Below are 27,973 nucleotides of genomic sequence, written 5' to 3' on the forward strand. Positions count from 1 at the left end.
CTGCACTGAATGGACAAAGAGAAGCAAAGCTCCGTCATTCAGAAACATGCCCGTTGGTTTGTATCTGCGTGGAAAGGTTCATACTGCAGCAGGATGATGACCAAAGAAGACGAAGGAGTCCTGCTTGTGATGGACTTTCCGAAACAGTCAGCTGCCCTCAGCCCCATTGAACATTTATGGAGTACTAACATTGGCCATCAGGTTTTACGCAAACCTTGGGGCTTGAGTACGTTAACCAGGAAACATTTAACGGGTCATTTACTTTTAACACTGGAAGTCTCAGGAGAGCTCTTAATAATGGACATGTGTAGCTTTGACTGTGTGAAGCTCCAGGAAATACACAGATCTTGTTTGATTAACTTAATGTAGTTACTTTATCTTGGCAGTTGGTACGGTCCTACATTGTTTTAGCAAAGCACTGACAAATTTAACAGCAAAAATAATTGGTCTTTACTTTTTGGTCCATACTTTTTAGTTAATACGTTTTTTTCTTTCCCCCAAATTACAAGATAAAGACCTCCTAATTATCACCGTATCATAATTTGTGAGCACCAATTAAATGTACAAATGAATACAAAAATAAATAATAATATTTCTCAAAGCAAGTAATGCAAATTAGTCAGATTTGTTGAAAGTTGATATAAAACCTTATTTGATCCTATTATTTGCTTGTATTAGTTATTTTTATTTCTGGTTTGGTCTCCACCAACTCCAGAAAGGCCTGCTGCTGCTGGGAATGATGTTGAACCACAACTTGGCCAAAAGTTGATGAATGAAAGAAGGGCTAAAAAGCTCCGGAGAGCTGAGGTAAAGTTGCTGATTATTCTCTGTGGGTTTGTCACTTAATGACCTTTCCTCATTTGATTCATTATCAAAAAGCAATGCAGCTAAAAACCCTGATTGGTTTCATGTTTAAACATGGCCTTTCCTTTATTTGTTGTTAACAGAAAACTTAGGGAGAGGAATATAGGTTAAGAAATGTGACGAAGGTCCCTGGTTGGATTTAGAATGAAGTATTTTCAGATTCTTCCAGTAATAAATTGTTTTCTGATATTAAATGCTGTAATTATTAAAACATTTGGAATGCTTAAGTAGGCTTAATACAAAATTAACACTTCCCATTTCTCGTTTCCAGGAGGAAAAAGATATGGATCATCCATGAGTTTTCCTTTCCTCTCAGCTTGAGCAGCTGAATCAACAAGTGAAACTAAGATAATGACACAATGGCAGAGGATGCTGTTTGGCACTTACACTCGGTATGTGAGCTCTCAGGTTTATTCTAACCCAGTTATGATATGTACCTGAATTGATCTAAAATTGTACTCGGTAAAGACAGATAACTCTCTATGCATGTAATACCAGCACATGTATAATTCCTGAATAGGGCTTGGAGTGTTGGAGTCAGTCCCAGCAGTTCATTTGGAAAGATCCAGATCTTTAATGACCGGTTCTTTGTTCAGGTAGGTGGCCCAATAAACCAGGTTAAAGCTCCCAAACAGCACAGGGAACATGATGCGAGAGATGCGGTCGATCTTGCTGACGCTGTTAAAGGTTTTCTTGTTCTCGGGCTTCGTCTCTGCCGTGGTTTTGTTGGTTTCATTCTGGGCACACTTGGAGATGGTGGACAGCGTCGAGTCTTTTGTAATGTTGGGAGCGTAGTTAGCCACAGCTACAGCATAGGCATTGTTCTTCTTCATGATGGAGGCTTCCTTTTTCTGCAATGAAAATTCCTCCGGGTTAGAGACTTCTTTTCCATGATCAAAATTAATGTTGTGGAGCAAATTTACTTCATCTATATCTGCACTGTACATTTTAAATAACAATGAAAGTCTATGAACAGATTCTGCAGGTGCATATGCAGAATCGAAGGACAAGATCTTGGGCAGGAAGCCTTCTGTTTTCCGTTTCTAGTTTGACAAATCACATTTGTGCAGGCTTTGGGTTGCCCGCAGGTAAACATTCTGTGTGGAGAGCAAACGAGGTGGAACTCACTGACCGAAATGCATCAGCTATCAGCTTTTAAATTCATCAGCAACCAAAATGTCATCTGGACCTAAAAAACCTACAAAAAGTATTCCTGTTTGTGTATTGTGTGGAGAAACATTCGACATGTGAGATAAAGAACTAGTTGGACTGTAAACAGTGTACCAACAGAAGCCAGAGTCTTGGCCTGGTTATCGTAAGCCCCAAAATATTGACTGTTGCCCCCAGAGGCTAATTCATTGAAGACATTAGCCGATGGGCTCTGAGATTGTACAATGGCTAACATGATTCTGTCAGCATAATGTACAGTAGGCAAAACTGTTGGTTAATGACTTTAAGTTGTCTTTATTCCAATTCATTATATGAATGAACCAATCCTAAACTAATGAATATTCAACTCAACACAGTCTTTCCTAGTACTTTCTCTAGTATCTTATCATTATTTAGTATATGGTCATTCATTATCCTGTCGTTCCATTTTAGTTAACAAAAAAGCAACTTTTCATCATACAAACATGAATACCTCTTTTACATTTGGTATTGAAATGCAGATGTACACACACACACACACACACACACACACACACACACACACACACACACACACACACACACACACACACACACACACATCTCTCTCTCTCTCTCTATATATATATATATATATAGATAGATAGAACAATATTTGTAGGACAGTAACACATGTAAAGGCAATAATAGCAATAATAATATGTGTAATTACTGAACAGAAATAATAGTCATAATGATGATAATAACTGTAGTTGTGTTGGAGTGGTAGCAGGAGCATGACCAAGAGGAACTAATTGGTAATGAAAAATAAAGGTGTGTGACAGCTGTACCTTTTCCCTGACCACACTCTTTCCGTCCCAGGCCCAGCCTCTCTTGGTGAAGTAGTTGACCGTAGCGAATTCAATGAGTGCAGAGAAGACAAAGGCATAACAGACAGCAATGAACCAGTCCATAGCTGTAGCATAGGCCACCTTAGGCAGTGAATTACGGGCACTAATACTTAGGGTTGTCATTGTGAGGACTGTAGTTACGCCTGGAAAGAGAAAAAAACAGAGAATGTATATTCAGCAAGAGAGAACACATTAAGATAACTGCTAGTCCCAATAACAGACCTCAGAACAGGACAGAGTCAAAAACAAACATGGTCCTTATGCGTTATCTGCAGAACAAAACTAAATTCTGAAGTATGTTATACTGATGCCATCAGGTAACAAAATCCTTGTGTTCAAATAATGGTGTAGAAGCAAAAGACAGGATATCACAGCTATGGTGTTCAAAGTCCCTAAACGTAATTGAAGAGAATGTTAAACCTTCCACGACTTAAATCACAGTGACTCCTGATATTTGTCAGTGGTAAGATGTTGAAGGCTTTCTTCAGTTGTTGATAACGGTCACATTTTTCATCATTCACAAACTCAGAATTGGGTTGCTTGTATTTTGCTGAGGTTCCTGGAGTTTGCCACTACTTCCTGGACGTGTAAGATCAGTCTGGACTGGTGCCTGCCTGGCCCTGTGTTTGCTTGAACCAGTTGTTACATGATCTTTGACATACCCTTGCCAGTTATTTGTTACGCAAATAAACTGCCACTTGGTGTCTATTGACTTTGGTAATAAAGCAGAAAGAATACATCTAAAGTAAAAGCTCTTGATTCAAGTGTATCAATGTGCATGAGGCTTTCTTGCATCAAGACACTGATGGGTTGAAATATTGACACTGAACTGATTCTTTTTACTCGCTTAAAGCAGAAAGGGTCTTCTTGGCTTAAACTTTGTATCATGATGTTAAAAATGCTTTCACAGTGTAACGGTCATTGGTCCCATGTAAGCCTTGCTTTTACCATGTTATTCTCTTTGCTATCGGAACATTGTTTTAGGAAAGGGACCCGTATAGGTTGATTAATAATAATAAATAAATTACTCAGGGATTTAGACCTCAATTTGGAATGAGGGACATATAATACTTGTAGTTTTCTGCTGCTAACTTCTAAGGTTCATACTGAGAAAAGCATATGAAGATAAAAAGTATGCGCCAATATGCTCCCATTATGCATGCTGACAAGCATCTAGTTAATGGTGAAGAAATGCATCTTCATGTAAAGTTTTACCAATATTCACTCACATACATTCATGTTCCCCACAATATGCAAAACGGTGTCTCTGTTTGAAGCATCATGGCTACAGAGTGGAATCTAAATCTAGAAAAGCAGTTTGACTGAGTAAGAATTTATTGTGAGAGGCACGTAATGAATTGTGTTCTATTGTGTTGGTGTTAGTGCTTCTTCTCAGTATTTAATAAACACCACTCGGGCCATATGGATGACAGTGACCACTGGAACACAATACAAACTTAAAGTAGCTACAGTAGGATGACTTAAAGCACAGATTTCTTTGAAGCTTTAAGAAGCATTTGCAGATTAATTTCTTTGCTGACTTCAGGAATCACAGTGTGAGGTGGAGACAGCTCTCCATTCCCTTCCCCTGCCAGTGCAGTCTTATACAACCGTCTTGGTAGAACGGGAACATCTAGACAACATAAAGAACAACTATACAGCATCCAGCAGCATTGATTGTGGTTTCCACAAAATGATGCTCTATTCACATTATAATAACTAGAAAACTATGTGGTGATATAATTTATTTCCTTTAAAACTTCCCTTCTTGTGCATTAAAATAATTCTATCAAATATCTGCTTTATATGCTGTAATTTCTTAGTAGTTTCAGTGTAATGCCACTGTATCAGTGTGGGAAAACACATAACGGCAAAAGATTTCTCATGGTCACAATTCTGCTGAACATATCAGTATCAAATTGATGGTTGTATGAGGGTAATATTATGGGTAATGTCAGTGTGAAATCACCATCACTATGTGGAAATTCCTCTTTCACCATTTAAAACATGGCTTCTTCCCTAAAGAGGACACATCTGATGTTGTGAGTTGTAGCCTGGAAACACACTGATGTCTAAGATTCAATACCCTTAAGGTGGAAATGTGAAAAAATTAACCGAATCTTCTTAATGTTTCACTAAACACAGATGACTGTTTCAGATATGAATCAGGGCTGGAAGCTATTGTTTTTATTTTAACTTCATGGCTATATTGGTTTGAGTAAAGTCAGCAGCTCCACCAATGTCTCAGAGGCATAACTCAGTATGTATGTATGTATGTATGTATGTATGTATGTATGTATGTATGTATGTATGTATGTATGTATGTATGTATGTATGTATGTATGAAAGTAACATTCATATATGTCTATTTGTAAGTGTACACTAAAAAAATAAATAGCATGTTTGCAAAACAAAGGGATAGATAAAGATCCAATCATATTTGTTTCACAATGATGAACAACATTCTCTAGTTACACTAATAAAACAGTTCTCATCCATACTAATAGCATCATGCAAACACACACACACACACACACACACACAAACATTCAACAAAAGCTCATAAAAGTCAACAACAAAGATCATGTATGCATGCTTTAGGTACAAAAAGAGATATGTCCGTTAAAAACACTGTAACTGTCACTGCCCACATACTTCCAGCGTCTACAAGAGGTGCTCACAGAGTTTAATGTTCTCAACATCAACAAACATGGTGAAGGTGGAGGTACGATGTTGTACCTCTTAGAAAAGAGGGGAGAGCAGCTGTTTATCCCTGTATCCGCGCAGAGTAACAGCCTGCCTCCTGTCCCATGGTCGTCTAGCTTGAACAATTGGCTACACTGTCTCAAATGATTTCTGGTGGTACTACTACATTTCGTCCTTTCAGACGATGTGCACAAATATACAGAGTACAGAGTACGGACAGAAGGCTATGTCTCTTTCTGTTTACGAATATAACGTTGACCATAAATTAGGTTTTAAAGCTACAGTGACTGATTTTGCTTGCTTAAAAAACATTTCAGTTTTTTTTTTTTCCAGAAGCATTCGCTGATGTGAGCTATGCCTCAGAGAAAAGAGATCTCACAGATGCATAGTGGATTGTACTTTGAGGTAATCTTATTGTTTAGATCTTCAGTCAGACAAAATGACAGTTTGGGGTGTTTTACTGTGGATACTCTCCCCAGCTTAGCGAAGATAAGATGCACATCACAGAAAGCTCAGTGAGGTAGAAGAGAAGCCCAGAGCAACAGCTCAAAGGCTTACAGGAATCACTGGAGCTGATTAACATCTATTCATCAGGCAACCATATGTAAATCATGATGTATGTATGGCTGCATGAAGCATGGTAAACACAGGGATGTATGAGCTTCTCTCCAAAATAAAACATCAGTGCGTGTCTGACATTTTCCAGTTTTGTGGAGCCCGTTGACAAGCCACAAAGCTACTGGGCAATGTTTTCTGTATTGTTGAAACTAAGGTTGAAATGTTGGAGAGGAGGACACAGCAACATGAAAACAGCCTCCCACTTTTTCTCTTACTGACACCCAGTCAGTAAGAGCCTTGGTTTTTTAAACCTACCACGGCCAATAGGGAATGTACATCAACCAACACCTGCACCCATTGGACGGTATTAGCTGCCAATCACACGGTTTACCTTATCGTGTATAATCGTCTATTTTACTCTAAATGGGAACTGTAATGAAAAATTAACATCATGCTGTATTAAATAGGACATGGAAGAAGGTAGTGAGACCATAAACTCCTTAGGAAAATGTGTACTGGCCTTACAAACAAATCAAGAAGTAGATTGATTTCTTATAGACTTCGATAGAAACTTTTTGCTGCCAGAGAAGTTGCCTTCTACTGGTCATTCAAGAGAATACAGGTTTCTCTCACTTTTCCATTAGCTTCACTTTCAAGACCTGAAATCTAAAACCACTTTTATATACAGTCTATGCTGTTAAAACATAATGGGTGCATTTAGTAAAGATAAATTATATATTGTTTAATTTTAGCTTTAAGGTTCAGTGTGTAGAATTTAGTGACATCTAGTGGTGAAGTTGAATGTTGCAGCTGAATACCCCTCACCTCCCCCCCTTCAAACAGGAAAGAGAACCTGTGGTAGTCTTCAGTTGTCATAAAAACTCAAAAGGTGTTTAGTGTGTTCAGTTTGGAAAAACATGGTGGCCTCCGTAGAGAGGACCCACTCCTGAATTAAATATAAAATATTTAAATATAATGGGCCAAACATCCATTTGTATAATTTAGATGAAACAAACTAGTGAAAATATCACTAGGATTATTTTATATAAAATTTCTGCCAATAGATCCCTTTTACCTTAATCTTACACACTGAACCTTTAAGCACATTTTTCTTTAGGAAAACTAAGTAGCATTGTCTTTACTTGGGATCAGATCAGATTTTAGAACTAGTTGATGCAGAAAACCAGGTCACTTTTTCTGGACTTTTTCTTTACATGACCAACTAAGCATTGTAGGTGAATTAATCACATCATGATTTTCTGAGTTTCCTCCTTAATTGCTCTCATAGCCACACAGACCTTTCATGAACCAGGATCAAGATGTCGCTGGTACTGAGAAGTTACACTAAACTCCTAATGCCTTTAACACAGCCCTTCCTTTCTGCCCTGCATGTCACAGCAGATAATGACTGGGTTTATTATTGTGTACGATTCTGCAGGCGATACAGTGGAAAGAGAGCACTATGTTGGCTTCATACTGGTCCCTGACATTTTAATAAATGGGAAATTAGAGTGTGGGTGTAGGTCTTCTGTCCTTTGGCAGATAAAGACGGTGAGGCCTCATTGCAGCATGACCCTCATCTGGTGGCCTGGTGCAGTGGCCTGATAACATGTTTACCTGTCAGCATGTTTACAACCATGACCACAAGCAGGGGCAGAGAAAGCCCTGCAGGTTAACATGAGAATAGGAAGTGTAACCATTCCAGAATCCTCGCTGGGCCAGGATTTCATGAGCATTTCTGATGCACCACCTGATTCTCCCTGCTCCCCTTAAAACAGAACTGCAACCTATAAACTAACATGACAGGACAACATCTGAGAACACACACAACCCTTGTTTGAATGATCCCTGGTGTTGTGGACAAAGTAAATTAGATTCATATTAAAGAAAACATACAGTCACTCTTTTATGCTTTTTTCTTATGCTGAAACGGTCGTCAGCTCATGTGGCTGCTTCTCCGTTCTGAAACTGAATACCTGAAGGTGGAGGAGTCAAACTTAGTCTGCACCATGTTGGTCCCAAGGTTCTGCCCAACATTGATCTATCAACAATAGCAGAAATCCAGAGTCTGTCTCCGTCTGGTTTGAGCCTAACTCCTGCTCCTCCTCCTATGACCGGTGGAGGATCAGCCTAATTTCCTCAATTTACGTACCAACAGTAAACCATATTATTATTATCATCAATAGCCTAGAAACCCAATATGGTGTGTATGAGTTTATAATAATAATAATAATAATAATAATAATAATAATAATAATAATAATAATAATAATAATAATAATAATAAATCATTATAAGGACATATTTAAATTAAGTCTAATCAAGATCTTTGGGAGTTTTTATAATTTCCCAAGTCATTTGACGATGACGTACGATACATCGACCAATGTGGTCTACATATAAAGGTCTATGTTTTGGATGTTTTGATGTGATCATAGAATTCACAAACCTTTCAGCCTCTGACCAACAATATAGAGGTGACAGAGACCCCTATTTTTCCCAGATGTGGTTGAAGCACACAAATTATATTGATTTAAACTAAAAAGAACAGTCTCTTGTGATGCTGTGAACTGAGCTGCTGCAGCTGACACTATTGCAAATCAGTCATATTACCATTAGGGTCACGTGGGTACAAAAACATCAGAGGGTTGATGACATTTCCTTCATATATTTATCTTTTAATTTACATAATAGTGTTTCCCACATAATTATTTCAATCTATGGCAAGACAGTTCATTATGAAACTGTGACAGGACAAATTAGAATATGGCTGGGTTAGGTAGGTGTCTCTCTCTGGAGACACCTGGAAGCAGTTTTGAGTACTTTTGAGTGATGTTTACATCTATAGATGGATTTGATCACTGTAATAATGTCACAACTGTGCAAATGCAGTCACAGAACGTTACAGGCATGGAGTTCAGATGAAAAGTAAGACCAAATTTGAAGAAGGTTGTGGTCCAAACCACAGTCATGATCCTATTAGTAGTTAACACACCTACTGACATCATCCAACAAGAAGCTGTTTCGATCAATCAAGTACAAGCAAGGTCACATTCCTGGTGGATTCCTTTGAACCATGACCACTGTTTACCTCCTGATCATCATGATGAAAGATACAATTGTTGTACTAATGCAGTGGTCGCCAACCGGTCGATTGCGGTCGATCTCAACAGTCTTCACTGTCAATCCCTGTAACGCTCTGGACTCACTGGCTGCGGTTGCTCCGCAGAGTCTGTTGTTCACAATTGCAGTGTGTCCGCTACTGGTGGCGGAGCTGCTATTATATCGATTGCATTTCATTCTAGTGTTATAAACCTTGTAGTTCACAGCAGAATAAACAGAGAAAATTAATGTTTATCTGTTGAAATTATGTCACAAACATAAATGGTAACTAACACTTTTATCCAAAGTGACGTATATTCAACTATGAGGCTACAAACCCAGAACAACAAGAATCATGTAAGCCCGGTAATTTCAAAAGCCAAACCACATGTGCCACCACTTCTTGTATGCATTTAAAAATAAATCTGTTAATTTGGTTTAAAAAAAAAAAGGTTGGGTTTTATTTTAAATATTTGCAGGAGCGGAAGATGCATGGCTTTATACTGTATAGTACACAAGACTAATTCTATACAAGGAAATAGTCATATTTGTGGCCATATTCAAGGCAAAGCCTATATGAAAAAAACATTGTGCTGCAGTAGCAGCTCCTCTGCAAAACATATTGTTGAATTGAGAAGTTAAATATTGTGCATGAAACAGATGCTGTAAATATAAATATATATTAATGTGAATATTGTGCATTCAATAGATAAAGTTGCATAACTGCCTTTGTTTGTGTATATGTATGCACGTACATTCAGCCTTTAACAGAAATTGCAAAAAAATAATAAATATGACCCTCCTAAGTGGGTCTTTTGGAAGATATCAGGGTGGTAGATCTCAGCTTATGTTTTGAATTAAAAAGGGATCTTGGGCTTGAAAAGGTTGGTGACCACTGTGCCAATGTATATAAGCAGATATCCATAAATATCAAATCAATCTATATTTTCACTGTAAGGGTGTGAATGGAATTTATAACAGTCAAATGAAGAAACTCACCAAACACAGTTCTGGCTGGCACAGATTCTCGATTGAGCCAGAAGGAGACCTGAGACAGGATGACGGTCATGATGCAGGGTAAGTATGTCTGGATCACAAAGTAGCCGATCTTTCTCTTCAGGTGGAAGTGAGCTGTCATGACTGTGTATTCACCTGAGAACAGAAAGGAAAATGTAAATGCTCAAAAGCAGATTAGTCCAGCTCAGTGAGCATGCTCACATACAGTGGATGCTGGTGGGTACGGATGTGAACTCTATTAGTAGATTGATTTAAAGGTGCACAGGTGAGCTGGGGCAGATTAATGCACAGGCTGCAGCCTAGGGGCCCCACGTGTACAAGGGCCCCAGATTGGCCGGACTATCTTAATCATTTTAATTTGCATTGACACCTATTGGCACATAAGAAACATTTAAAGAATGAATCAGACAGAGTTTTGTTGTGCATGCAAATTATTTGGGGACAGTGGTCTGAAGTCGGCACTCCAGGGACTGGAAAAATGCCGCTGCACGCTTGACTGAACATGAAGGTTTGGAGATTCGTAAAAAGGTTATGGTTGCTTATGTTATGCGCTGTGCTGATACTTGTAGTATAGATCCAGAACTAAAAAAACTATTTGACAGTGAATGAGACTACTGGTCGGAAGTTTTAAAGATATTGGTGGACGTGGTGACGTTTTTAGCGGAGCGAGGACTGCCTCTCAGGGGACACAGTGAGATTTTTGGCCAGCATTATAATGGGAACCTCATGGGAGTGCTGGAAGTTATCAGCAAGTTTGATCCTATCTTGAATGTGCATGTATAAAACATATGGCAACACTGGCAAGGGAACACCATCATACCTCTCATCAACATGTCCTCACAGAGATAATGAGCCAGATAAAAGTGACAAAGTACTTTTCGATCAGTGTCGATTCACCTGACCAGCTCACATTAATCATGTTTCACCTGATGGCTCAATCAGCGTTTTGTCATGTGTCTGCCTATTAAGAGTCAGTTTAGTCGCTTTGCCGGTCCATTCTTGCTGTTTTACAAGATATGGGCATTGATGTTAATAACTGCAAAGGCCAGTGTTATGATAATGCAGCCAACATGTCCGGCATTTACAATGGGCTGCAAGCAAGCATTAAACAGATCAACCCTTTAGTTGAGTGGGGTCCCTGCGCTGCACACACACTCAGTTTGGTGGGACTTTACAGGGTTAACTGCTGCCTTGAGACGCAGGAATTTCATATTTCGTACAGACACTTTTAATTAAATTAAATCCACGTCCGGTTGGCAGGCAATAAAAGCGGGCTTAGAGCCCAATGACAACCACAGGACAGAGACTTTGAAAACGCTTGGATACTAGATCCACACAAGCCCAAGCAACAAAAGCACTGCATCTGAATTACGCCAGAAGACAAGAGTCACTGCAAAGGGGATGAAGCCAGGACACTCTATGTCAAGATGGACAAACAAGAGATTGCCGTTCTATGTAACATGTGGAACAACATACTGCAACGTTTTCACAAGACCTGTATTGGAATGCAGGCAGTCAAACTGTCTATGTAACGCTGTTGATTTGCTTGGCTCATTGAGGGATTATTGTGCCAGCCTACAGGATGATTTTGACAAGTTTGAGAGTGATGCAGGAAACATGTCTCCAACTGTGTCCCAGCACTAAGTGGGCTCAAAGGGGTGCAGAAAAAGAAAAAAACAGGAGGGGCTTCCAGTTTGATGAGGTAGTGAGTAGACGTGCGAGTGGGGGGCTCCGGTTAAACTTTTGTCATACTTTCCAAATCTAACAAACTATCAGCACTCTTTTGACCGACTCACCTTTATTTTTGCACTTGTGTTTATATACATAAGAGTGCTCCGGTGCAATGCAACTCAAAGCAGAAACAGCCGGTAACAACAACCCGGGCTTCGAGCATTTCGGCTAAGCTAGCCATCATGGCCTCAGCTGTCTCGGCTAGCAACGAGCAATTACCCACCGACAGCGGGAGCAATGCTGACCCAGTCACCAAGACAGACCTTGAGGCTCTGCTCAGTAAACAGCGTGATTGCTTCAAAGACGACATGGCTACCCTGACACAACAATCAACAGAATCACTGAAGCTGTCGGTTGACTCACTGGGACAACAAGTGACATCGTTCAACAACCGTCTCACTCAAACTGAAGTTTTGGTGGTCGGAAACTCACCGAGATGGAAGCCGTTGTTAAGTCTCTACAGTCACAGACCACGGTACTCCTGGAACGGGTGGATGATCTCAAAAACAGGTCCAGGCGTTCTAATTTGAGGATAATTAACATACCTGAGGGAAGCGAGAAGGATCAGGACCCGATAAAGTTTGTGTCCGATTTGCTAATGGCGGTGACGGGTCCCGGTATTCTCAACAACCCTCTGGAGATAGAGTGAGCCCATCGCTCCCTCGGTCCCAGACCAGGAGATGTCGGCGTGGTGAAACCGAGAGCTTTTATCCTTAAATTCTTCCATTTCCAGGAGAAAGAGAAAGTCTTAAAGTGGGCCAGGCAACACAAACTGGATTATCACGGCTCCGAGTTGAGAGTATACCCGGACATCAGGCTAAAAAATGAGCCACATTCAATGCCGTTAAAAGCTCTCTTTACCTGAAAGGTATAAAATTCCGCCTGCTGCATCCTGCCCGTCTCTAGGTTTCATTCCGAAAATGACAGCTACTACTTTGACTGTCCCCAAAAAGCCCAGGGCTTCTACGACCAGCGCGTCGCTCCCACAGGCTAATGGATGTTGAGCAAAATTTGACATCCTAATCTCCAATTTAACAGAGGCCTCTCTTGATTAAATCTAAAAAGATTGGGAAGATGAACTTGGCAAAGTTATAGATGACAATGACTGGGATAGTGCATTAACTCCAGTGAATCACAGTACATCCTGCTCCAGGCTCAATCTGATACAATTTAAGGTTGTCCATCGCATCTACTCTACCAACTCCAAACTCTCCACAATATATCCCAGTGTCACAGATGCATGTAATAGGTGTCACATGTCACCAGCAAATATGACACACATGTTTTGGTCTTGCCCTCATATATACGAGGTTACTGGACAGCTATTTTCAAACACCTTGTTGAGGCTTTAAACATGGCACTGACACCGTGTGAAGAGGGGGCCATTTTTGGAGTATTACCAGCACATCAAACAATGAGGAGGGACACAAAGATTAGTATTGCCTTTGCATCCTTGTTAGCACGCAGAAGAATATTGCTGGAGTGGAAGTCACCCATTTGCACCCAAAGCTTCTCTATGGCTCAAAGACATCATGATGTTCTTAAATCTAGAGAAAATTAAATACAACTTGAGGGATCACCTGGAAAATTTGAGTCTGTTTGGGGCCCTATGATTAAATACATAGTTAAATTAAAGACACTACAGGACAAATGAAGCACTCATCATTGATGCACACTGTCAATACATTTCAACTCATTTACAGTGCTGATTGGCTTACATGTTCTTTTGATTTATCATTTACTTAACCAATATGCTAAGAAGGAAGGCTTAATTTTTTGTATTTGCTGAAACTAAATGTGGGACCAGGGGGTGGGGACGGGGACTAAATGTTATAATGTCCTTAATGTTCATTGTATTCCATTGTACCTGTTAAAGGAATAAATACATTCATCCAAAAAATAAACGCCACCTTCTCCAAAGTAACAAAAAATAAATAAATAAATAACAAAAAGAAAAAGGAAAAAACAAGCAGATGAGTCCACTGAGCCTGACTGCGAGCTATCAGGCCGAGATAAGTTCAAAGCAACAGTTTTCATCGCTGACATAGATCCACTGGTCATTGAACTGGATCGGAGGTATCACTCCTACAAAGATATTCAGCAGACTTTTTTGAGCAACATACCATCCATCTCCATACAAGATCTTCTCAGAGGAGCGGCAGATCTCCAGAAGAAATATGCATGGGATCTGGAGGAGGATTTTGTGGACGGAATCAGACAATTCAGGGAATTTAGTGAAGAAAACGAGGACACCTCAGCAAGGTCATTGCTGCAACTTCAGAGAGGAAGGAAACTACAATCAGTCTTTCCAAATGTTGATATAGCACTTCAGATATTTACGACTTTGCCTGTGACCAACACCAGTTTTCTTCAAAATTGGAACTAGTAAAATATAGACTGATAACCACAATGCGTCAAAAAAGACAGATTTACTTGTCACTGATGTCCATTGAAAGTGACATCCTGCGCACACTGGATTTGACCATTGTGCTGTTGGCAGCTCTGGCTTCAACAAAGGGTGCGTGTATATCAGTGCACCCTAAATGTGTGCTTTTTGACTGTTTAATATCTCCAGCACTGCTACTAAATTGCTGTGTTTTTCTGGTAAAGCATAATGAATAAGGGGGACCCACAAAACGAGTAGTCCAGGTGCACATGACCACCTTAACCTGCCTCTGCAGGTGAGGGTTAAATTGCTGACTGAGGTAACTGTTCCCGTAGAGGAAACTTGATGTTGGGGTTAATACCATTCAAAAAATGCATGAAAATCTAGATGTTCTCCTTCAGACCCAGACAAAAACAATCTGACATCACCAATGTATTGTCCCCACCAGATAATGTGAGAAGAAAACCATTTCTTTTGAGGTTAAATACAAAGTCTTCCTCCCATTTACCCAGGTATAAACCTGCATTAGAAGTTCTGCAGCAAGCTCCCATAACACATCCTACAATCTGTTTAAATACTTAGTCTTGAAAAAACTTTTTGGCCCTGTGTTCTATGGTTGTATTTAAAGATTCAATATCCATAGTGGCTAGAAATGTGTCTGTCCATATATTTTCCAGTTGCTTAATTTTATTGAGTACTTCAGTGGTGTCCTGGGCATCTGCAGGGAGTGATGGTAAAAAAAAGAGAAAAAAAGTCTATGTATTTTGATACTGGTTCAGTGAGGCTGTCCATTGTTGTATTTTGGGTAGCATATAGAAAGAGGACATCCATGGATTTTCATTATATAGGGACCTTCATTCATCTTCAGAGATCAAACCATTTTCTCTTGCCTCTAAAAGCATCTCTCTGAGTTCCATTTTCAAAGACTGAGTGGGATTGAAAATTTTGTATTTACTATTCATCCTCCCCTTCTAAGTGTGTAGAGGAGCCTATAGTGGCCTTCAGGGCTACTGTAGAAACATGGTCACACAACATGACTCTGATGAGGACGACCCGCTCCTGATGTAGACAGAAAGGGCTCATTATGAGGTCATGAGAACATGATTCTGAGTTCCAGATGATATACTGATGAAAACCTTAGAAACCTTATGAAAACCATTTGTTGACAGATCCCCCTGAATACTACACACTGAACGTCTCACTATACAAGCAGTAACAAAGCAACTCAATGTGGAAAGCTCTGTCGTTTCCATCAGAAGGCAAGACAAGAATCAGAAACATGTTGCATAGAATCTGTTGCTCCCTGGAGGAGAAAGAATTGTTATCAACTGGTAAGTGTGGTTATTTCCAAGTATGAGTCAGGTTTTGCTTTGCAAAGTTGAAAGCGCCATTGATCGAAGTGGTCGATTAGATCTAAAAGAGAAGGGAATTGATTGTAAACTTGAGGTAAGGAAGATGGAGAATGAGACTAACCATGTGTTGCTTTGAACAAAATTAGATCTTAATACAACTGTGTCCCTGCTCTGGCTCAGCGGCCTTTATCTGCACAATCGCTGGGTTTTGATGTAAGTGGAACTACTTCCAGTATTTTTTGAGAAGGGTGTGGATAAATATTTCAGAGAGAACAACTTTAAAGTGGCCTAAAAACATGTGGACATTCATGATGCAGCGCAAAATTACTGGTAGCCTAAAGCTCAGGAGGTTTATGTAGCCTTGTCTCCTAAAAGATTGCCTCAAACTAGGACTGAGCACATTTCTTTATACCTGCCCAGGGGTTGGGCCTGAAGGAGGATTTGGTGCAGTGGTGCAGGTCATGTCGCATGACCATGCAGGTTGCTGGTAAACAAATCCAGCCAGATCTGCCAGATCTATTGTATCTAAACCTGGCTGCATGTGAGCCTTTCAGTTCTTGTTGCATGTGTTGGACCATTCCCAAAATGAAATGATTCTAACTATCATGTGCTTATTTTACTGATGATATCCCACTGTGTAAAATATCTGTTTCGGCTGTGCTCTAGTTTCTTTTGGGATTGAGTTGCAGAAACCAATGACCAACTTTATGTCACTGGTTTCTGCTTCTCTTGCAGCTTGCAAATGTGTTCAATGTTCATTTGAGCGCATACTGTTCTCGGTGGCAGGGTGCACTTGATCAATTCCATTAGACCCTCACAATCAATATTACAGGTTTCTGCTGCTTTCAGACATGAACTATTTTCCCCCGGAGGAGCATGTGTGAACGCAAATGTCCAAGTGAGAGCCTCGATTTCTGCAGACCTGGCCCCCTGGTTTAAGATTCGTAGAAGGTCAGGAGAATCCAATTTAAGAAGACAGCAGGGGATCCCCCACTGGATTCACTGCGAGCGAGTGGGGGGGTTGATGATGCCTCTAACACGTGACAGACGGCAAAAAAAGAACAATAACAAAACAAATATATCCTGGTGAAAAAGCGGTGTCACACACATAGACGACACCAACAAAGATGTCAAGAGAGTTTGCGGTGATAGGAGCTGACGACGGTGTCGGGGTGCTGGAAACATGATCACATGATCTCCTCAGCAGAGTTAATACATCACTTCCTTCCTCTGCCTGCTGCACAGCGGCTGCTCCACCCCCTTTTTGTTGTTGTTGTGAACGCGTCTGTGCAGAGAACCTCCTGCTGCGTTGTTTGAAAGCTCTGGGAAAAACTCTTGACTAAATTCTCCAGACTTTACCCACCGGTCATGTCTGAAACTGCTTATGTGTTGGTCGTGCAAGTAAAGATAGATGGCATGGTTTCACTTCAACCATCTTCAAATGACAATTAAGTTGACGTTTCCCAACCATAGCATCAGCGATAAGAAATAGCTGTATTTTACTGTAAGTTTTGTAAGGCACACAGGGAGGAAAGCAACACAGACAGGTAGGTTTGCAACACTAGAGAGAGATGCACTGTATATCAACTTAAAATAACTCTTATTTGCGGACATCAAACTCACAGAGAGCACATTTACCTGACTGCTGTTCAGGAGGAGTGTGGCCTTGCTTAATGTGGGCCTGCAATGTGTTTTGTGAACGTATAGGAAGGGCCGGCTCTGCATTTTTAATACAAGGAATCGGCCGTTGGCTGGAATGATTGCTGTAATAAACATGCTGCTGAGCTCCATTCAAACACACACTGCTTGGGGCGAGTATAAAAATAGGGTTTACTGGATTGAGTAATTTACTGTATGTGACAGCAGCAGTGAAAAACGCACAGTCGGTTGTTTTGTGTGTGATGCAGGGATGTTTTGGAGGTGACCCACACCTCTACAGTGCTGCTGTAGGTTGAAAAGGCCTGTTCATGGTGAGGTTCACAAAGGTCTGTCTAAGTCCTGCCCAGACATCCATCAACACTGACACTGACAAACTCTGAATGGATATTATAGAAAATATTAGAGGACACTAAAGAAACCAGGTTATATTTACTGACATGGCTAACGAGAGTCCAAAGTATGCAGAGTAAGAACTACATAGGCTGAAAAATAAAATCCAAATATACATTGGATTAGAATATTTATATGTCAAAGTTTCATTACCGATTTCAGACATGACCTCCGCGTAAAGTCTGGAGAATCGGATACAGATTTTACCCGCAGTTTGCTTTTCACACATGCACAACGCAGCAGGAGGTTCTCTGTTCACAACAGCAACAAATGGGCGAGAGGTGGAGCTGACTAATTCCGCTGCGTATCTGGACACAATATTATCAAGAAGTCTGGAAACGGATTGGGATGTATCTATTTTAATACTATAAAATGTGATCAAAATAATAAATAAATCATCAATCTGTCGAATTTACCACTCACAAATTGAGCAAGTCTTAATGGTGACGATATACTGAAATTATTCACTTTATATTTTGTATTCCTGGCATGGGTTCAGATCAGCAAACACGCTGTCTATCTTCTTGAAACTAATGCAGGATGCTCACCAGTACTGGATTTAATGGTCTCCTTCCCCACACTCTGGCCCACCAAATCATACTGGTTGAGTCTGGATCCATCAGCTGCAACATCCACTGACTGGGAGGCATTACGAGTCCAGAGGTACGTAACCTCTGTCTTTGTGTAGGCGTCTGATGGGGAGAGAGCAAGGAAACGTTAGCTTAGCATGTTACTAGCATTAGACAACACTCAGTCATTGGCTGCATGTTGATAGTAGTTCAGTAAGCTAAAACAGGGAGATTTTTAGTATGTCTGAAAATATAGTGTCAAACCAATATAGTGCATTGGCTACTATTTACAGGGAAATATTTCAGTAGGCCTCAGCACTATGCAAGCACTGCGTGTGTGTTTCACCTGTTTCAAAGAGAGTTAAGAACCAACAGAAGGTACATCTGGGTACTGTGTCCCAGGTACAGGAAAATATGAGCAGTACCCACCCACTTCATACAGTCTGTGTTGGACACTGCAAACATCAACATGTAGGTTGTGGTTGAAAGTAGAGTGCTGTTGAATGATGTTAATCTGATGACACTTACAGCTGCCGAACTTCAGGGGACACGAGTGAGAGTCCATGGGAAAGTCTTCCAGGTGCATAGGACACTCAGCTTGGACCGTTAGCCTGGCAATAAAAATACAAACAAATTATTGTCTTCTCTAAATCACAGTTATCCTACTGTAAGGGAAGCCTGGTTTAGGAATAAAGTTTTTTGGAGACAGATGATGTATTTAGCATGACAGGTATGACATGTTTTTCCCGATGCCGATGTTTGTTGTGAACAACTGAAGCTGTATCTGAAGGACTTTATGGATTGCACTGCTTCTGTTTGAGTGGCTGATTACAGGGTTCTATAAATAAACAGGTTTAAAGGTGTTCAAGTGCTTATTATCTCTTTGAAAAAAATACAATTATTAAAATAAATGAAATCAGGTACCTCATAGTGTAGAGCAAGGTTCCATCCTCCATGATTCTCAGCAGCTTGTTGGGCATCGTCATATTGTGGGCAACAGATTTCTTGCCATTGTGGAAGAAAGTGTCAGGGGTCCAGATCTTACTGGCCATCAGGTTGTTGAGAGGGAGAATGTTCATTGGTCCATGAAACTTAAGGCGCTCATCCTTCCATCTCTGACGGAAGAAAACATCTATAGTGTACTCCTGAGAGAAAGAGAGGGAGACAGAGCAGGGGAGGTGGTGTGAGAAGGAACCCAAAGACCAGTGTGAGATTATGTTGACTTGAGGAGAAGCAAATTCATTTCACAACCTTCAGGTGTCAGTGAAACATAGGCTACCAGTAAGAAATCATGTAAAATACCACGACACTGGTATTATTAAACCTAAATGGAAAAACTTCTCATTTTGACAGCCACTTGATTGATTCATTGCATGTTGTCTCTTTGGTCTGGTAGGAATGCAACAGGAATAAACACTGCCTTTACACACAAAGTCAGATGTCAGTTCTTTAGATACTTCTCAATCTGATCTCAACATATAATACTTCTCATATCAATACTAAATGGAGTCAGGCTAAAATCCTATCTAGATACAAAATAATAGAAAGATAGACTAATCTAATTATACTAAGTGACACTAGTGTTGCCAGCAATTTGAACCTGACTTTTGAATTATTCTTCTCTGGAGTAACAAACAGTTCACAGTGGTATACATGATAATCAGAACTATTAGTCTAAACTTTAACTGGTCCTTTTATATCATGAAGAGAGATTAACAGACATAAGTGAGCCAAAAAGAGGCTTTTGTATTGTAATGTTAGAGGAGGACAGGTACATGATTGCCTTGTTTATTCAGATCAAGAGGTTGCTTTCCTAATAGTTCACAATCAGAAGAGAGATATCGATCAATTTATTGCTATAATCATGCATCTGCTATACAATCCAGTGGTTGGTATGCTCTGCTTTCACAAACACCACCACTCACTCCAGAGTCACCTTGGAAGGTGGTTTTGCCATTCACCCATTCACATACACCTTCTACACATGATGCAGTGCATCTATGTGTGGCCATTTCTCTGTTACACAGCAATCACATACTGCTAGAAGAGCCATCAGGGGCAATTTGGGGTTCAGTATCTTGCCCAAGGAACCTTCAGCACGCGGGCCTTCTGGCCTATCTCCTGAGCCCGATAGAGTACTGGCTCGGTGATGATGATGCACCATTTTCTGTTACTGCTGTGGTGCCTGGATTGGTCAAATGGGTTGATGTGAGGTTCACTCAGGTTTTTATCGACACACACCATGCTACGTGTACAATAAACACTGGAGTCACTGAGAGCTTCTTAGCTAGTGTTATTGATTGGTGGGCAGGCACAATGTGCAACCAAATCATTCCTAAACAACCCTTATACATGTCTAATCCTGCATATTTGGTTTGGTCCTGCAAATACCTTTTGTTTTTAAATACCCGATACACATCTAACACTGAAAAACATTTTAAACTCTAACAATGAACACTTCACAACAATGCTCCTCCTTCATGTAAACTGTTTAGAATGAATCTATTGAAATGATAGTCCTAAAGCTTTGTACTTGTCATATGGCAATTACCAACTGTTGGACATCATTATCAGGCTCTGCTCGGTAACATAACCAGAATATCAATGGTATATTCTAATAGCAACTTATATAAACTGCAGAATCAAAATAATGTCAGTATTAGGTTGGAATTTTGCTGTGTATTTACACATAGTATTTGAGTAATACCTTTGTAAATAAAAATAACAGTAAATTATTTGAAAGCATATGCGTGTTGTGTTTTCAAATCAGACAAATCATTGCTGTCCAGTTGCGACCTCGGCCTTGAAGTGAGGTTGATCTTGATTGGCCAAGTGTGACACCTGGCCAGGTTCTGTCCTGTCGGTCTCAGATCCAGCTGTTCCCTCAGGCAAGTGTCAGCTATGATTTACATCAATTTCACTAAGGCCTTCAGTCCCTCCAGCAGAGTGGAAACATCTCCCTCGCTTTGTCTCTCTGATTACTCCACAGTGAACCACATTTCCACTAGGGACTGCGTGGAGTTGTTTTGTCATTTGTCATCTTATAAACTCTGCATGTCTGTTTGAAATATCCCTTCTTTCTAGGGACACACACACACACACAACCAATAACCCAGTCCCTGATATTATAAATCCTTAATTATACTGGTAGGAGCATGGTAATGCATACATTATTAGAAATAATTTGTCAGGATTGAAGATGATGAAATGAGATTTTAAGAATGATAATTTATGGGATTCATGAAGTCAAAAGTAATGGGACTAAAATTACTCAAGAAAAAGAAATTCAAAAGATGAACAGACTGAAATACTAAATTATTCAACAGTCTATAACATCCTTATAGGTCAAGTCTCTGTAACCTCAGCTCAAAACACGTGCCTAATAGATGCCAATCATAGATGAGATATTAAATATGCCATACAGGTTTCTGGCGAAGGTAACATTTTAGTTGTCTGTGTTACTGTACAAAGCAACAACATAGATACTCTGTGCCATTAGCCTATTATTACTTATATATATTTTTTTCCATTTGAAACCAGCAGTTGCCATTGTTTCTCTTCACCTTAACTCTACAATGTGTCTAGTAATTTGAGTGAAAAAGTCCGCGGAGTGACTTTGAGGGTACCTACTGACCCCCTTCAAGTAATTACGGATAGTAAGAGCCCAGAAATGTATTTTACACGATATGGGTCCTTTAACATTTTAAAATGCTTGTTTGTGACTTAATTTCAACAGATAAACATTAAAACTCAGGTGAAAGATCATTTTCTCTGTTTATTCTTCTAAGAAACACAATGTTTATCTGTCTATGACACAAACGTATTAACAACACTTCCCGAACCCGTTTCAAAGTAAAAGCACTCCAGCGTTTCACTTTCTGAATCCATTCATTTGTTCTAACGGGGCTTTGATTGTTATCGACAGACCGGAAGATACGCGCCTTCATACCGTAGTGTCCTGGTGTTTAGTTTAGTACATAAACCGACTTGTTTTGAAGGCAATGCAGTAGATAAACCAGCAGCTCCGCTGCCAGTAGCGGACACTCTGCCGTGTGAACATTAGACAAACGAGACACAGCTGATCTGCGGCGCAACAGCAGCCAGTGAGTCCGGAGAGTTCGGAGATCGACAGTGAAGACTGCAAGATCGACCGGTTGATCGCAATCGACTGGTTGGTGACAACTGCTGTAGACCAATAAAATGTCAAGCCAGAGTTTAAGGAACACTGACGACCAATAAAAAGCCAGGCCACAGAGTTTAAGGAACACTGACGACCAATAAAAAGCCAGGCGATAGAGTTTAAGGAACAGTGACGACCAATAAAATGTTATGGCAAGGTACAGATCAGGACAAGTGCGGAGATTTGAGTGTCTCATGAGCACAGTGTCCATAATGATTGATAAAGGGAGGACGTTTGGAACCAACACTCTTCCTTGTTGCCAAAAGCCGTTTAGCCTCAGCCATCCTCTGCAGAGATGGAAGAACCTGCTGGAATGATGGACTTCAGGCAAATGGCCTGTAGTTTGTCAACAGGACTCTGAGAGCAGGAAGAAAAATATGATCTGGTCTCATGTGATAAAACTGAATCCTTTGGGTAGAACCCCAACACTGTGCAGTAAACAGTGCTGGCATGTGGCTAAAACCATCCCTGTTGTGAGGATCCTCAATCATCCAGGTCATGGTTCCAAGAAAAGTTGAATCGGGGGCAGCTGGGTACTTGTAGTCTTCAAGATGGAGCTTTGTCAAACTGAAAAGAAAGATCTTCAAGTATCTAAAACCTTGAAATCAGAGTGATGTTTCACCTTTCAGCATGATGATGACCCTGAGCATGCTGCTTTGGGGAAAGTCTCTGGACGTCCTTGAATGGGCCCATTCAAAGCCCTGACTTGAACCCCATTAATAGGAACATCTATACAAAGTAATGAAGATGAAGCACACAGATGCTTCAATACCAACAGAGCGTGAATACCCTCTCCAAAAAAGGATTAAATTATAGCTCTTGTAAAGCCAAAATGAACAACCTTGTGCTTTATGGATAACGGACTATAATGGATACATTTTTAAAATACAATGAGATTCCCCTTACCTATCATAAATTCCTCTCCCATTTGGTCACTCTCATTTGTTGAGAAGATATCACATTAAATTGCTATTAATGCAAGTTTAACTTCACCAGATGTATTAAAAATAGAGGATTTGAGAGTGTTTTCATCTGTGGGATTGTGGATTCTACATACAAAATTGTGTCAAAAAACAGGTGTTTTAGGATCCTGAAGCATCTCACCCTGTTTTTGCTTTTGCATTATTTGTGTGAGGAGAACGTCCAGGACCTTTCTGTAAACCAGCAATGAGAAACCTTCACAAACAACAAGGCAGAGGAGCAGCAGGGGTCGTCTAATCAATCAGGAAGAGAAGGAGTGAGAAGAGAAGACAGGCCAGACAGGACATAATAATCCAGCAATGAGAAACCTTCACAAACAACACGGCAGAAGAGCAGCAGGGGGCCGTCTAATCAATCAGGAAGAGAAGGCGTGAGTTTATGTGTGCGCATGTCTGTGCACGTGTGTGTTCCTGTGTGGGGGATGTGTGGATGTATGACAGTAGAGCTATCAAAGGCAGAGCAAAGGCAGACACAGTGGTGGAGGGAAATTATCTGCAGCAAGTTTGATGGAGACATGTTATGAATTAAACATGAGACCTACTCTCTTTTTTCTTTCTTCAAGAAGGTGCTGTCTCAATCACGGCCACTTCCATCCCACAGGCCCTTGCTCCTGTGCCACTTTAATATTTGAGAAGAGCCAGGTGGGGGTGGGGGGGGGGGGGGGGTTAACGACTGGGATCGTGATGGAAAAACCTAGCAAAGCTTTTAAAGCAGGAAGCTGAGTGTGTATGTGTGTGTGACATACAGTATAATGTGCATTTTCATGAGCTGTAACAGTCCATTGAGGAGTGTTGCTGTCAGTGTGTCAGTATTTAATGGAGACCACTTTAATATGGTTTTAAAAAATCTGTATTTGACCGTTGACTTTTAAATTTGATTTTTATCAGGTCTGTATAAATAGAATGTTACAAATGTTCTGTTGCACTAGAATACTTCCTTTGGTACACGTTCTTAAAAATGCTCTGGCTTGTTTTGGATTTGTTTTAAACCAATAAGAATCATCTGAGGTCAGAGATGCAAAGAAAGTTTCCCTAGATTTCCCAATATTTAGTGGAATATTTCCAGAGGGGAGGTGATCACAGTCATATAGTGGCTAATTCCTCACAAAGATAACACCACAAATAACTGTAAAATATGTACACTGAGAATATAACTGCACAAAATCCAAACTTTGCCCTTTCAGTGTGTATTGCAGTTTAGATCCAGCTCTTATTGTCTCCGTTAAGGGGATTTGTTCACAAACAGGATGGAGGCAGAAGGGTAAGAGACTGTCACCTGAGACTCATAGCAAATGGCAGGCTTATACCCAGATTCTACATCTGGTGAGTGATGCATGAGTCAAGAAAGATCTTTTTCTTTTAACTTTTTTGAATTCAATTTTTTTTCTAAATTTCCTCATAATAAAAACCAACTCTATAGGAAACAGAAAAGCATGATGGAAATGGACGCAGAGTAACATACTCGCGCAACAGCTGAACCGCTCGCAGTCCCTCTGCTCGCAGGCCTGGGGCACGCTGCTCACCTCAGCTACGCATGGTGGTTTAAGAACCTGCTGGTTTTCATGCTAACAGGTAAAAGCAGCCACACAGCCTGCATGACATGTGTCCTGTAGGTTGTTGCTGGCTGTGTCATCTGCTTTTAGACCTGCGCTGAACTCTGGATTCTCCAGGGGGGAATGGATGTTTGAACGAAAATGTCCCGAGGGAGAGCTTCCAGATTATCTGCAGACTTTCTCCGTCTGGCCACCAAGTATAAAGACCACAACAAGTCAGGAGAAACCAATGTGAGAACACAGCGGTGGATCCCCCGCTGGAGTCACCGCCAGCTAGTGGGGGGGTTGGTGGTGCTTCTGTTGTTTTCAATGTATCTCTCATTGAAAACGTGGTGTCACACATGTAGAAGAAACTGTAGAAGATGTCAAGAGAGTTTGTGGTGATAAGTGTCTGTGTGTTATCAAGAAAATCAGGTGATCTCCGCAGCACAATTAATACGTCACTTCCTGCTTCTGCCACCACCTCAATGCAGAGGATTTGTTGCTGTCGTGAACGTGTCTGTGCAAAGAACCTCACAATGCGTTTTTGCATGTGTGAAAAGCAAACAGCGGACTTTATCTACAGCTCCTGTCTGAAAACAGCTCTAGAGTTTCAGACTGGAGCCTATACTTTTCATGTTTGAGGCAAGAGAAACTATCTGCTGATAGTCATAGTGACTTCATACTAGCAACATTACAAGAAACAAACACCTTTCACTAGAGTTTCAATGTCCAAGCAAGTGGATGGTGGATGCTACATGTATATTCATAGCAGGAACCCAATGTAGGCTGCTATTATATGATGTCAACGCAATACAATAAAAAAACATATATTTAATATCAATATCAATGGTAGGACTGGTCGTAGCGACGCCACAGTAGCAATGCATGATGAACAAAGATATGAATTCTTACAGGTAAAACATGAGACTCTTGAGGAGTCAACACAGATGGCCATGATAGCTGCACTTAAAAGATGTATCTGCATGTCAGGTTTATGGCGGCTAGAGACACCAGGTAAAGAGTGTTCAGCTTTGACTGCTTGTGTTTTGTCACTCAAGTTTCTGATACACTGGAGATTGTTGAGTGATGTCGGCATCTACCATTTAATACCAGAAATGACTGACTGTATTTCTGCCTCTCTGTCTGCTGGACTGACACAGACATTCACAGGTGTTGAGGATGCTAATCTCTGTCATGACAACAACATATCAGCAGAAGATGAATTAAATCCAATTCAGTTTTGTTTTATGAAAACACTGACTATGGTAAATGGTCTGTATTTATATAGCGCTTTTCTAGTCTTGATGATATTATTATTATTATTATTATTATTATTATTATTATTATTATTATTATTATTATTAATGAACCTATACACAATTGCCTGGCTGAAGATATTCACATTGTGGCAGCCACTTCCTCCTCTCAACGTCGGGTCAATTTCTGAAATTCTATATTTTGCCCTGTAACAGCAGCATAAAATATTATCTTAATCACACCAGGAAGCACAGCAGTTTTACATTGGTATTTTAATTTTAGCATCAGCTTTTCTGTCAATATAAGCAAAAAGTAGCAAATACAGAAGTCAAACATTTTATCATAAAACTGATTTATTTAATTAAATACACTGGCATTTTAGTGTCAGCTGCTGCTATGTGAGGAAATACTGGTCACGTACTGTATCCCCAGTACGTGACCAGTGTCACGTACTGGGGATACAGTACGTGACCAGTAGGCGCATCATAGTGTGTAGGCGCATCATAGTTCACGAGCAGCTGAGTGGTTCACAACTGATAAGAAGAAGAATGGGGCCATTTCCCTCCCTTGTACTGAGCACTGGCTGATTAATCAGGTGATAACCCCTTTCAATCCCATTACACGCCTCTTGGTGTGGAAAGAGAAAGAGCAACACAGGCTGAGAGGCAAATCGACCCTGATGTTGTAAAGAAACTCATGTTGGGCCACAATGGGGATCAAACCCATAACCGTGCTGTTGTTAGAGCTACATTTAACCAACAAGCCAATTCTCATACAAGCTTATGTTGGGAGGGCAGAGGGATGCTTGTTACACGGTGAGATAGTCCAGAGGCTCGTACAAATAGGTCAGTAGAGATGTAACATGTGCCACTGTGCACACATGGAGCTCCACACATGGAAGTGAGTGGATAAAAGGCCACAAGCCAACAGAGTGTTACTATGTATTAAGCACATTAAACACTCTGTGAGTTACGGGGAAACTATAAGAGAAAACAGATAAGAGGAGACAGGGAAGCTGCTGCATATATCCTTTACTGCCATTCCATTGAAACAGAGCTGTGGAGGAGGATATGGCTCTTGCGACGTGATCATGGGAGAGGTCCTTCTCTGCTGCAACATATGCTTGAGTGATGGCTTCTCACAACCAGGGAGACAGCCAATGTTTAGTCAGAGGCTTTCCCTGAGAACGTTCTGTAATGCACAAACAGCTGCTGGGCCTGTCTGATGGCTGCTGTGCGCGCCCACATAATGAGACAGTGCGCGCACCGGGCAGAGGCGATGAGACGCTGCCTTCATCTCGTTACTGTGAGGGGGAGGAAAGAAAACCCCTCCAAGGAAATCACTCTGGATCTGAAGAAGGAGGTTATAATTTTAGGCATGGAGGCTCAAAGTTGCTGTGCCCCCATCATCTCTGATAACAAGGTAAGATGGGGAGACAGTGCACATAAATCACCTAATCTTTTAGCTGAGGTTAAAGCTCTTATGGCAGGTTGAGAGGGCAGCGGCGTACGTTTTGACCATAGACAGAGCAGGATTTCTCTCAACAGTTGGAGGAGCATTAGCATATGAGATATATGATTTAGGATCTGCTGCTCGCCACACACCGTGCCTAAAAAAGCAGAGCATTTTGATGTACAAGAGTCTGTCG

General features: G+C 40.6%; 1 protein-coding gene across 2 annotated transcripts in view; it reads right to left on the reverse strand.

Annotated features, from left to right (window-relative positions):
• Window positions 1–1,002: 1,002 nt before the first annotated feature.
• gabra2a (gamma-aminobutyric acid type A receptor subunit alpha2a) overlaps window positions 1,003–27,973 on the reverse strand; it is a 39,269-nt gene continuing 12,298 nt past the window's right edge. For both annotated transcript variants that reach the window (XM_034576402.1, XM_034576401.1), the window contains 6 exons: window positions 19,298–19,518; window positions 18,902–18,984; window positions 18,353–18,496; window positions 10,269–10,421; window positions 2,844–3,046; window positions 1,003–1,715 (listed from right to left, as the gene is read on the reverse strand). In XM_034576402.1, coding sequence (XP_034432293.1) covers window positions 1,416–1,715; window positions 2,844–3,046; window positions 10,269–10,421; window positions 18,353–18,496; window positions 18,902–18,984; window positions 19,298–19,518 — 1,104 coding nt within the window. In that variant the 3' untranslated portion in view covers window positions 1,003–1,415. The remainder of the gene's footprint in view (window positions 1,716–2,843; window positions 3,047–10,268; window positions 10,422–18,352; window positions 18,497–18,901; window positions 18,985–19,297; window positions 19,519–27,973) is intronic.

This window comes from Hippoglossus hippoglossus, chromosome 22 (genome assembly GCF_009819705.1).
Source record: "Hippoglossus hippoglossus isolate fHipHip1 chromosome 22, fHipHip1.pri, whole genome shotgun sequence".
NCBI classification, from domain to species: Eukaryota; Metazoa; Chordata; class Actinopteri; order Pleuronectiformes; family Pleuronectidae; genus Hippoglossus; species Hippoglossus hippoglossus.